The 13,059-nt window shown below is 41.5% G+C and overlaps 1 protein-coding gene across 9 annotated transcripts in view; it reads right to left on the bottom strand.

Moving 5' to 3' along the window:
* LOC309697314 (TOX high mobility group box family member 2-like) overlaps positions 1-11,142 on the bottom strand; it is an 81,130-nt gene extending 69,988 nt beyond the window's left edge. For 2 of the 9 annotated variants that reach the window (XM_082519148.1, XM_082519150.1), the window contains exon 1: positions 4,227-4,277. In XM_082519148.1, coding sequence (XP_082375274.1) covers positions 4,227-4,262 — 36 coding nt within the window. In that variant the 5' untranslated portion in view covers positions 4,263-4,277. Of the gene's footprint in view, positions 1-4,226; positions 4,278-10,464 lie in introns of those variants that run through there. The other 7 variants (XM_082519145.1, XM_082519146.1, XM_082519147.1 and 4 more) reach the window with 7 other exon arrangements.
* Between the last annotated feature and the right edge of the window lie 1,917 nt (positions 11,143-13,059).

The raw sequence follows: 13,059 nt of genomic DNA, 5'->3' as shown, positions 1-13,059 counted from the left end.
AGGAAATGAAATGCCTTGAAGCTATGTGGGAAACGTGCGTGTGTGTGTCCACGAGCATGCACATGGTGGGGCTTCAGAAGAAAAAGTGAGCAAGTACGAGTCTATCTGACCCCGTGCATGTATCTGCGTGTGGTCCTGGTATCAACTTGGCCTTACGTGTCTTAATTTTGGAACTTATCCATTCCTAATCATTGCCCATATTGGCAGTCTTTGTGAACAGTTTCATCCAAAATGTATCAAATGATTCTGTGAGACTGGCATCACGATCCCACACTTTAGGCATCAAACACCATGTTAGCCTTTAAATAAATAATACTAACAAACAGAAGAATAATCTGATGCTTTGAGGCTCGTGGGAGGATACTAAAAATATTAAAGAATTATCACTAGCACGGGGTATATTGACGTTAAAACTCCAGCAAGACTGAGAACCAATACAATCTCTAACTTCGCCCATAGCACAGGTTAGAAAATTACAACGATTTAAAATGGATGTTTGTATAGTCAGGGAATATCTAAATGATCCTGTAACTGAGTCTAAAGTCAAGGTCAAAGTTCTTTCAGACACAAATGTGCTTTGGTTTGACCCCTGGCTTCATAAGTCTAGATTCAATGTATCTCATGTTTACTTAATTTCACAGTTAAATAGCATTTCGTCTTCATTCACCTCTTTTCACTCACTTTGTGTTTATAAATCACTTTGCATTTAATCATTAGTTATCGTAAATCTCTTTCTCTCTTCCAGACTTTGTCTTTTGTCCCGTCTCCTTCCCCTCGAATGCCGGAGGTTTCTTCCTGTTAAAAGGGAGGTTTTCATTCCCAGTGTCACCAAATGCTTGCTCAAAGGGGGTCATCTAATTGGTACGGTTTTATCGTGCTTTGGCACAATATAAATTGAATTGAATAACGTGTCCTTTAACGTGTCTTGACACACTGGACTGCAGGGAGATTGCAGTCCTGTTGTAAAGCGTTGGTTTCTCAGTTTCTCCGATTTGCATTTACGCGTTCTTTCGCTTTGTTTTCACTAGATTTTTTTTTCTTTTGCTTTCACTCGCGGGTAGGGTTTAGGCATTAAAAGTACTTGTTTGGGATTTGCAAAGAGACTGTGGTTTCAGTTAAAATATGCAACGTTAACCCTGGTGTTTGAAAATTTAAGCTTAAGCCTAAACAGTGTCTTGAATGTGATGCCAAGGGTCCTGAAAAGCTGGAAGTAACCCGGTGCATCAGAACACTAACACCTTGTGTATATCTGTGAGATGCAGAAAGCTGTGACAAAACAGCAGTATTTGACACCCCAGCGTCTGTGTGTGTGTGAATGGACTGGCCTGACCTGGATAAATGATTATTAGTGAGCCCTCCTATTGTGGCTGTGCATATTAATAACTCGAGTGCAACACATGTGGGTAACCACACATTACTAAAGTACTGTGACTTATTTGGGGGTGATTATACTGTCATTTCTACTCACAGCGAAAAGATTTGACGAGTTTTTAGCACACTTTCTTTAGTCACTCATTGAGCGCATACTGTAGGATGAGGTTTTGTCTGAGATACAGAGGCGATAAATGCATTTAGTTTCTATACAGTGGGTTTTATTTTGTTACTTTCATGTATTCTTAAATGTAATGGGGATTTTGAGCTCAAACCACAAGGCGTGAAAAAAAAAATTGCAGGGGAAACACTGTATGAATTCATCTCAGAGTTTATAGTTTAAAGCTGCAGTTCTTCCTGTCTTTACCCCTGTACGGTTTCTTGAGTGTACGGTGGGGGCAGTAGATGCTTTTGATCTATACCAATAACAGAATCCGCGACTTTCTACCTGAAATATGTACAGCGTTTAATGACGGCTCTGTCAAGCTCTGTGTAAGACCAGCAATTATTTAACTGTGCGCATATCAAAACACTGTTTCAGTTCTACAAATGGCAATAGATCTAGATAGTGGGGGGAAAACACTTCTAAGTTTTTAACAATGAGAAAACTGGGGACAACACGTGAAAAGAAATTTGTGGGATTTTTTTCCAACAAGCCACCGTGTCCGTTGAAAATTTCCTTGGTGTGCGTCTCTGTGTTCAAGGGATGTTGCATGAATGAGCATTCTGCATTTAGGATTCAAAAGAAAACAGCAGCTCCTGTCTGCATGAAAACCAGGGCTACGGTGCTCTGTATCAAGTGCCATTGTTTTGGTAATAGTAAACCTGGGGCACTTGCCAGGAGGCATTAGTCATTCATCTAACAAGTTCCACAAAGCAAACCACAAAGTGCTCTACTGTTGACTTCCTCCTATTGAATTCTAGGCACATAAGCACATTTTCAAGTCTCTTACAGCAAGGTAACTTTCGGATGACTAGCTACCTGAAATATGGCTGCTATGTTTGCTTATTTGTGCATTTCCTTGACAAGACGGCAGCTCTTATGGAAGCATGTAGGATTTTAGGAGCGTGAGGGAGAGAATGAAGAGAGAGAAGCAGCGAGGTGCCGGGTGAAAGGCGGATAGGAGGGGATTAGGGCGGAGTGCAATTATTCAGCAGGCCAGGCATACGACATGATCTCTAATTACCCACAAAGCAATGTGTAACCCAAGCCACAGATTAGGCTGCATTATCAGGCTTAATAAAACATGACCATCTCTCAGTTTCACTTGCTTTTCCTGCCCCGCTGCCACAAACACTTGTTTCTCGTTGTGACACTCGCTTTGCAAAGTTCGTAACCACACTGCACTTGTTGCTTTTTAAGTGCAGCAACAAATATATTAAAGTGCAAAAGCCCAACCAAGGCACGTGATATCTCAGGGTTTAAAAAAAGAAATCAATTAGAGCTAAAAGGTCCTTGACCCAAAGAAAAACACTTATTTATTGTGTTAGATGCAAGACACTAAAATACAATACTCACAAAATTACAAAACAAAATAATGAGGAAAGGCATTTCATTAAGAAAAGCATAGGGCAAAGAGGTTTTTATTAACATTTAGGTTGACCCACAATTTAAATCATCAAATTCCCCATCATTAGTGTAAAATTATTACACCATCCCTTGTAGGCCTTTAAACTTGGTTTTCAATACGTGAACTGGCTTTTTCGTTTTAACTTTAAAGGAAGTAGCTTTATGAGTTAAAAAAAATTATATACTCTTAGGCATCAAACTACCCAAGAATATATAAAGTGGTTAAAATTAGCACACCCTCTGAGCCAACAACACTTAAATCCCTTTCCCAGCTGCCATAGACGGAGAGGCGGGGTTCACCCTGTATGGGTCACCAGTCTATCACACGGCTAGCACACTCACATTTACACCAGCATGCATGTCTCTGGACTGCAGGAGGAAGCCGAAACACCTGGAGAGAAGTCGTGCACATACAGAGAGCATATGCAAACTTGAAACAGAAAGACCACAGCAGGACAGTGTATTTAAACCCAGCACCTTCATGCTGTGAGGCCACAGTGCTTACCACTGCACCACTGTGCTGACCCTGCTTGTATTTCACTAGTAATGATCTGATAATAAGATAAGATAACATTGACTGGCTAGCATTCAGTGCAAAATGAGCTTAAGTTTATGTAGTTTAAGTACAAGGTACACTACCCCTGCTACTTTTGGGCAAAATGTTGAATTCTTTACTTGCATGTGAAAAACCCTGACTACATGTTCCACCAGCAATGTACATAAAAGCATGCAGGCATATGCATACACATATTCTTGCTTGGTTCACGTGGGTTGTGCCAGTAAGTGCTGCTTTAGGCTATGGTTTTTCACTACTGTCTACTGTGTTATTAACAATTCTATAAAAAGATCCGCTCAAGTTTCCCTTTCCTGTGTGTTAACAAGTTTGCTGAGCTGCTATGAGGTTGCTGAAGCCTAGCGAACATGCAGACAGTCCCCAATAGCAGCAACACCACTGACCATATGTCATAATTTCCAAAATCCTACTTTTCTATCCTCTGTTTGTTTTTCTTAGCGACATCACTCATCAGCATGGCTCACGGCCAGCATGAGACTAAATAGGTCGACAACACAAAGACAGGGCCTCTTTCTTTAGCCTTCCCTCCCTTTTCACAATCCACAAGCTTCCTCTGATCTGCCTACCCTCTTATTTCTTAAACGTCTATCTCTAGCCATTTCTTTTTCCATCACTCTATAGAAACTTTTCCCTTTTTCTCTATTTTAGGAAAATCCCATCCCATTACCTAAACGAAAAGCGCTGAAAAAAAAGCCACTAAAAAACTATTACCTCTGTACTTTCTGTTGTGCTTCGTTTTCTGTCCATTGTAAACGATCGTGGAGATCATCATTAGCTCTTGAAGAGGAAGAATGAGCCACAGTTTGATTACCTCGGTGGCTCTATGGTCTGCTTACTGAATTGGACGCAGACGATTACAGCCTTGCACAGGCAATTATATCTGCCTGCTAAATATGTCACACATAATAAACACATGCTTCTGACAGACAAGGGACAAGAAGAAGTAGTCACAGTCGGGGGAAAAGAGGAAAGAAAGTAAAGACATGATCACATGGGTTTATCAACCCGGTCTTGCTCAAGTGGAAACCTCTAACAGTCCAAATGACTGCATGCCAGTGAATTCGTGAAAGACAACAGTCGCTCAAATTATGCAAGCCAAAGATCTGCTAGTGAATGGCAACCCTGGAAGAACAAACATTCTTACAGATTATTTTTCCTCCCATGAGTGAGATAAATCCACGCAGATGAGCCCCGCATTGAGGTCGAAATATCTCAAAATTCAAGCTTTACTTTAGAGACTTTCTGATCATTTCAGTCTGCATGTACAATAATCTGAGGTAATCTGAGTTTGGACACTCTCCCTTCAGACCACAATAAGATCATGGTACTGACGCCAGGCTGGTAATATTTGTAAAGAATACTGAGTCAAAACAAGGGAGGGAAAGAGCCTTAAACCCCTGGCAAGGCACTTATATCATGGCCTATGGTGTTTGCACAGGACATACCTCAGGAAGCTGAGACAACTGAGAGTGTTTGTCCAGCTTTCAGCCTCCTCCATGCATACATAGGCAGAGCACATACATGCAGCACATACAGCACAGTACATACATAAATCACATAATGGACATTTTGTTTATATGACCGTACATATTAACAGTAAATGTATCCAAGACTGTAGATCTGTACATTAGATACACACAGTAAATATGTAGAGTATTTACATATGCACTTACATGCAATGATTAAGTAAATACACACGCGCTTTAAATTGTGGTTAATCAAGCTATTAATTCATTATTTCAGCCAATTACGTCTTGGCGAGAACACGGGGAACAACAAAGATTTAACTGTCTTGCCCCAAAACACAAAGATATAAAGACAGGAGGAGCGGGAAATTGAACTGCCAACCCTGTGATTAGTGAGAGACCCACGCCACAGTCAGCCAAAGTCAAAAAGCAACATTTACACAACGTCACATTTACAGTGATGTAAAAGAAGGAAGACAAGTCCTTTTTCACACAACCAGAGAACAGAGGGATTGTTTTCTGGATGCATGACTTAACTGATTAAATACGTAAGTCTTTAATCATTTCAAGGCACATTTTTGCACTCCTTTACATTTTTTTCAGTGTAGCTTTTCCAGCTGAAACAGCTGCAAGTTTATTAAATATAAACCCACAATGAACTCTGTCACCAATACAGATAGACAAATAGAGCACTCCCCCACCCTACGCATCTTCTAAATGTGTTTTCAGCCATTAACAAACATAATCAACATTTAACTAAACACCTAGGGGCCTACTCTGCAGCAGGTGCTGGCTCTGTTTCTTTTTCTTTCTCCTTCTTCTGCCATAAGAATAAGAATGCCATCGCATTGCCCCATGGGAAGGCCCGGGCAGACAAATGTAAGCACACTGCAGCGGGGCGGCTGGTCTTAATTATTGTAACAGACGCTGAGGGGGATGCACTGGTGCCCACCAACGAGAAAGTAGCTTAGTGCTGCCATTGCCAATAATTAGCACAGGGAACCCCCACACCCCCACCCTCACCACTCACACAATCATACTGTGACACTCATAACCTAGATCAAACACAACGACTACATTTTAAGGGCCAAACCAAGAAACATGCGGCATTTTAAAGCCGTGTATCATCGTGTGTCTCATTTCCTTAATCTGTCAAAATCCATCCAAAACACAGCTGGCAAAAAAAGCAGAAAACAACCAATGCAGGCATCTTGCGTTTATTTGGGAAGAAGACTTGTCCAGCAAAGTCGCTTATGAAACAAAAAGATCATATGGCAAGAAATATCTGTGCCATACTCTGGGTCCTGTGACTCAGCCACTGTCAGAGCCAATTCCAGTTTTATTGAAATGATTTCAGATGGTTGGAATCCCTATTAAAACCTCCTCTGTGTGTCGGGGCAGGGAGAATATGATTTAGTAGCTGTTTTTGCTCTGCCCCTGTTCGCTGTGTGTCACCGGCCCTTACTGTGGTATGCATGGCCTTCCTCTGCACAGGGCTATGAAAGCAATTGTGATTGTGATTCTGTAGTCAGCAAAACGCTTGAATGGCCCCGAGTTAGCATGCACGGGCACACACACACACACACTCACAGTGTCCCCACACTGGGCCACTGATTACTTCAACCCATTTGACTCACGCTCATCCTTTGATTCTCCCTTTCTGCCTCTCTGTCACATACCACAGAGTTTATTACAACAGTGAAAACACTGCTCAACATGAGCAGGCACTACAGCCAGCATTACAGGCACTGGCTAATTTGTCAGCCATCTTTAAGTACTTAAGTTATTAAAAATAGCCCCTAGTAGACTGAGGCAAAATGAACCGTAAATTCATGAACAGTGTTTATTCAAGAGCTTGTTTCAGTTGAGGATGATCAGTTGATGGAAGCTCGCTGACTATGTTAATGCAAAGTAATCAAACCTTTGCACAGCACAGACAAGGTAGTCCTATAATAAAAAATAAAACTGAGATAAGGCATTCAAATGGAGCGCATCATTCCCCAGCTTATCTGAGGCAGGGGAGACCACCAACTAACAAAGCCTGCTCTTCAGTTCTGCTCTATCTAACCAGATATCAGTTGTTGGGAGGATATATGAGCTGGGTGGGGCCTGAGTGTATAAACACAGGCCTTACTATCTCTGCACTCTATTGCTATATTGTAGGCAGCACCTCACTCCAGCTACAGCAGCAGCAGCGGCAGCAGAAGCAGCAGCAGTCAGCAATGTTTGATTAAGGTATTCAAATAAAGGAGCAGACACTGTGTTCCCATTTCACAGAGCAAACCAAAAGTGCTGGACAAACGAATAGCCGCAGTACAATTACAGTTGGACATGTTGTATACGACAAGATGTATCTGTTTACTTTCGGTGCTTACTACACTGCAAATTTGTGCACAGCATATATGAGTAATGTCTGTGCCTTGCAGTCTGTCAGGAAGCTGACAGCATTAAAAACACGGTACAGTTTCATATCACCATCAGAGCACAAAGCTTTTGTAATGGTATTATTTTGTGTGATTTCTCCCTGGCTGTGGGAGTTCACCCCAGTAATAACACAGACTCTCACAGTGAAATAAAGGGAGTATTGAAAGTACTGAGCTAGATATCTTCAAGGTTATTTATAGACCTTTGTGAATCACCTCAATCTGCACTTAAAGTACCTTCTCGGTGCATTTTTTTTTGCTTTTATACCCTCTGTTTTTTTTCCACTGAACAATGGATCAGTAAACACAGCCTTACCACAAACTGATTTGGTTAGCAGATGATTCATGTTTTTTAATGGATAACTAAAGATAACTGCTCCAAAACCTTGGAAAACTTTTCCTACCTGCAAAATGCGGACAACACTGCCAATTTAACAGAAGTGATTTATGCACTGTCATATTGGAAGATGTTACAGAAAGACTAAGAAACACCTGACCTAGAACATGCACTGAAACATGAATGAAACCAACGACGGCTCCAAATGAGCAACATCACAAAGGTCGAAAGCATGACAGGAGCACGTGTGCCCTGGAAGTCACAGAAAGTTAAACTCAGCTCGTGTCCGCACACAGTATCCAAATTGAGTCAGCAGCAACAGCAGCACACAAAAAAAGAGGTTTGCAAATAAACAGCTAAAATACAAACACATGCTCATTTTATCCAATTAAACTCGTGCGTGACTCAGATTAACACCATTAATTTCACAGCGATAAAAGGAGAAATGTTTTCTCAGACTGTAAATTGCTTTAAAAAAAAAAAAAAGGGAAAAAAAGCAGCCATAGAAAAATAATGCTAAATCGCATCTGGTGTTTCTTTTTATTCAAATTATTTTGAATCTTTTCCAATAATAATAATCCCAACTGAATATATTTGAGCTAAACTGAAAGCCAACAAATCCACCAACAAATTCAACTACAAACCAAAATACCCGCGTGAATATGCAAAGTAAGCCCTTCAAAACAATTGACCTCAATGCTATGATTAGCCTTTTTTTTGGCTCTGTGCGTAGCTTAAGAAAGAGACACGGGATGGGATTTGAAACTGGCCAACCAATTTTGTCAGAGATGGTTAGCAGCAGGCGATGTGATCTGTAGATAAAGTACCTACACAACAAATCTGATGTCTGTTTTATGCCGCAGTCGCTTTGACAAGTGCTTGAGGAAAGGAACTTGACCTTGTGCACTGTGTCAACAGGACACCAAATGATCCCTGCTGGGGCCTGCCTCATTTGCATTGCTAGTGAAGGTAGTTAGTGTTACACATGTGATGATAACAAATTATTCCTCCCCTGGTGGAAAGAAACCCAAGTAAAGGCAGTGAGGGGGATTTCAATAATTCAAATGAACACTTGTATTTTCGAGGGCCACCACACTTTATGTCTAAGTGACAATAGTTGGTTTCTCCTCTGCGAAAGCTCTTTATATCGTTTAATATCAACTGGCTTTGTTTCCGAGATTCATGCAGTGCCTGGATATCAGCATATTCTTAGGATTATCCGCATGGTGGATGATCTCAATTCATTTGACCTACAAAAAAAGATAGCCTGTGCAGAGGAGACAGTTATATGGGCCCATTTTTGTGTCACAGGTGTATCGATAAAAGCTTTATATGGACCTTATTTGTGATCAAATGGGAGGCGCTTATAAAAACCAAGTCCAGTTCGCTTTATCTGTCTTTGACACTTGGGCGTTGTGTGATCAAACCTTAACAAAGATTACTGTTGTGCTGTTTTTTGTTTATTTTTTGTATCTATGTATCTACACTTGATTACTGGAATGTCCCTGTCAGTTACAAAGATTTTCCATTGCCCACACAGTGAAAGTAAAACATCCCCAACTGTCTTTTGCATGATTTCCCTCATTGTCATACCTGAAAGCCGTGTTTTATTTGAGAAAGCCAAAGAGCTCCAAAGCACCGTTGCCTTATAAGAAGTATACAGCAGCAGGTCAGCATCCTGAGCCTGGTGATTTGTAATATTCCAAGCACGGTGAGTGAAAACAACAAACTCTTATTCAGTGATTGCAGATGGCTGAGATGCTGTTAACACTAGCGGAAGCTGTAAATTAGGCAGTTTAAAAATTGTTTTGCTAGTACTTCCACGGGCCATACGTTCACTTTGCGGTACTTATTAGTACGTCACCTGTAATCTCTTCTTCCTTTGTGGTGTTTTTATCTCTCATGGCAGCTTTTCAGTTGAATACATTTGGAGTTCTAGTGTTTTTCCAGCTTCTGGATTTGTTTGTTTTTTTGTTTAGTCTTTTTTTGTTGTTGTTTTTACACTGCTAAGTCTTTCTTTCATGGGCTGATTTATTTCTCTGCTTCGTAGTTTTGGAAAATGTCAAACAGCAAAATATTCATAATGTTGTTTTAAATGCCACCTGCTCCCTCACTCGGGTCAGTGCAGTTCACAAGGCTAAAGGCGCGGGTGTCAAAACTGAAGGAGAGAAGAGGGATACTTGTACAAGCCAGACTGTGGTTTCTCGTTGCAAAGTAATTAACGGTACATTACTGGCACGGATCCATTTAATCGCTGAACTCCCAGCGGAAAAACCATGTAAGCCATAAGAAATCATTGAGAGGGAAGATAATGTTGGATTCAGAGAGCAGAGCGGGGCAGTATGGATTCTATACAGTCCCTGGTATTCCACATCGGGTGGGACACTTAATGTTAGCTTTGCGCAAAATTCAACTGCAGTTTCACCGAGAAAACAACACAATAAACATGCTTGCAAAAGAAAAAAGAAAAGTTGTGCCGCACATTAAAAAAAAACACGAAAACAGAAAAGATTACAAGTTTAACTCTAAAGTAAGTAATATAAATTGTGACAGTCTTGCTCCGCACTAGATTAAAACCAGTGCACCCTGACCCAGGTGCGTTCGGAGCAAGTGGGCGCCTCTGTATAAAACGCCTCCAAAACACGCATTTTTATTGCGTGAACGTGCAGACAGACAGGTGAGACATCGTTTCAGTGCACGAGACTACACAAATAGTTATTTACCTTGTTCGTGTGATAATAGTCCAACGAGCTCAGGCAACTTGGATCAGTCGGTAGGGAGCATGAACCCACATTTGCCGGGGGCGCAGGATAAAATCTCACGTCCATCTCAGACTGTGCGAGACTGAAGGCATGAAATCACTTTCAGCGTCTTTGACGTACTATTGTCCTGGCAAACACAGCGCCAAAGCGGGAGAGACGAAAAGAAGTGAGGGAGTTTTACTCGGCGCACTCTTCCCTCCTATCCGTTCGCGGCCGAACTTCGGCACCAACTCTAAGTGATGCGCAGTCCTCCTCAGAGCCCCGCACCGGGATGCGAAACACTCACTCACTCACTCAGTCACTCACTCAAAAGCGAGAGTACAAATTCACAGATAACACACGTGCTGGCAAAACAATGCAAACATCCAACTTAGATCCTGTCTTACTGGGTATTTCTAAAAGCTGAACAGCAGCCCGCAAACCTGCAGCCTGTCCTGTCCCGCCGCTCTCAGGACTCCATACAGGCTTTGTTATGGAGGTGCATATTCTTGCATTGGTTCCAGTACAGAAGTGGTTGGACTTCCCTCTGCCATGCGACCTCTGCCGATAATAAACGGGAAAGAGGAACGGAGGGAGAAGGGGGAGGGGAGATTGGTGGCTGCCTTGGCAACCGCTCTCCTTTCTGCAACTGCGCGCTTCTGATTAGCTGGAAATGTAGTAGTGTGCACGAACGTGCATTATAAAGCGCACTCTGCTTCCATCAGAGCTTCATAAAGGCTTCCATTTGGGTTATTGTGCCAAGGCGGAAGGGAGGAGATTGCACAGTCTTTCTGTAGTTCGATCATGTTTTTTGTGTATTTTCATTTTTCATCTGCTTTAGACATTGTAAAGCTCCTTGAGCTTTACAATATATATATCACTCCATTATAGCCTCCATTATAGCCTATATAAAGACCCATCACCCTCCAAAGCAGTACGAATGTACATGTATGCCCATCTTCTGATTTACTGTATTCGTTTTTTATTAAAGTTTTATACAGTTTTCGGTGTTGAAACAGGGATTAAAATGTTTATCTATGTAGGGTCTATATAGTGTTTTGCAAAAATATACCCAGAAACATTAAAAAGTAGACAACAATGCAATACAAAGATGCTGCCTTGTAGGTGTATAAGATATGGAGTGCTGAGAGTGGAATAAGTACAAGGAGGTTTAATCTTGTATTGCCACACAGTTGCAAATGTGTATGGAGACTAGCTAGGCTTGTGAGAGCTGTATCTGACAGCTCACTGAATGTGATGGATAGCACACCCTTGCCCTGTGATGTGCATGCACATTTGATGTTGAAATGGCCTATCCATGGGACCATTGTCTTTCAATCATGTCAAGGCAAAGTACAGAACAGAGCACATTTTCTGCTGCCTGGCGTTATTACTATGCCACAGTTTACAGCACAATCCATACACCGTGCCTGCACAGAAATGTTCTTCAGTCCTCTTGTTTTGCTGTTCACTTTAAAGATACCTAATTTGATCCTTTTTGGGATGCATCTGCATTAAAACAGTGATAATCTGGACTCTTTATCAGTCTTTATAGTGCTGCAGACAGGCTTTCATTAGGTGAACCTGCATGTGAATAAGGGCGCATGTAACACAGAGGAAGGGTGTAATTGTTTTCACACAAACCGTGACAGCAGCATCTGCCCACTGCTGCAGTTCTTATGTTCCCAACCTTCTGAAATTCAAAAAGCCGGTCATTATTCCAGCAGGTCTATTATGCTGCAGTGCAACCTCTTTATTTAACAGTGAGGGCCCTACACTGGTAGGCACGTCCTGCCACGGCCCGGCACACAAAGGGTTAACCACATGGCTCTGTGCCATGGCTTCATGGGAATGGAATGTGGAGTGCTGTGTGTGCAGGGCTCCTTTCCCAGCATCCCTCACTGCCCAGGCGCATGCTAATGATCAGTATTATTGAAGCACAATTGATGGGCTAGCAACCAAACAAGAGAAACTAATTACTACTAAGGCTTTATTGTCCTTTAATTACCGAAGCTCTATGGCAATTAGTGCTGCACAAAGACACAGCCCTACTTTAATCTCAAATAAAATGTGATGCAGATGAAAAAATTTGGAAGATGAAAGGTAGATAAGATAATTTGGCTTTCGGTTCATTCTGCAGAAATGATGCCTGATTTGGGTAAAGCGTGGAACAACAAAAGAACTGCTGAGGACCGTGCTAATTTAAACTGAAAATCATCTCAAAACAGATTCAGCGTGTGATATTTCAGTGACCTTGGACAGCTAAATAGCCAAAAAATGTGGATGCTGAAAACCTGTTTCCAAGTTACTGTAGAAAATATTCAGGCAAGCCTCCAACACTTGAAGTCATTAAAATATGACTTACAAAGTTGCCGTTATGAAAAAGAACAGTGTCTTTGCAAAGTCACTCTTTAGCTGTGTTACACCTTTCTGAGCTACTTCTTTACTGAAAGAACTGTTCAGACCCAGCTTGGGCAGGGGAAAGTGAACCTGTGTAATATTTATAGTGGCTAGGACTCAATATGTAGCTATGCTCAATATCAGTTTATTCTCAAGGAGACTGTGACAAGATTTCAA

Source organism: Aulonocara stuartgranti (genome assembly GCF_965226115.1).
Source record: "Aulonocara stuartgranti genome assembly, chromosome: 20".
In the NCBI taxonomy this organism is placed as follows: Eukaryota; Metazoa; Chordata; class Actinopteri; order Cichliformes; family Cichlidae; genus Aulonocara; species Aulonocara stuartgranti.
This window is presented reverse-complemented; position numbering and strand designations above follow the sequence as displayed.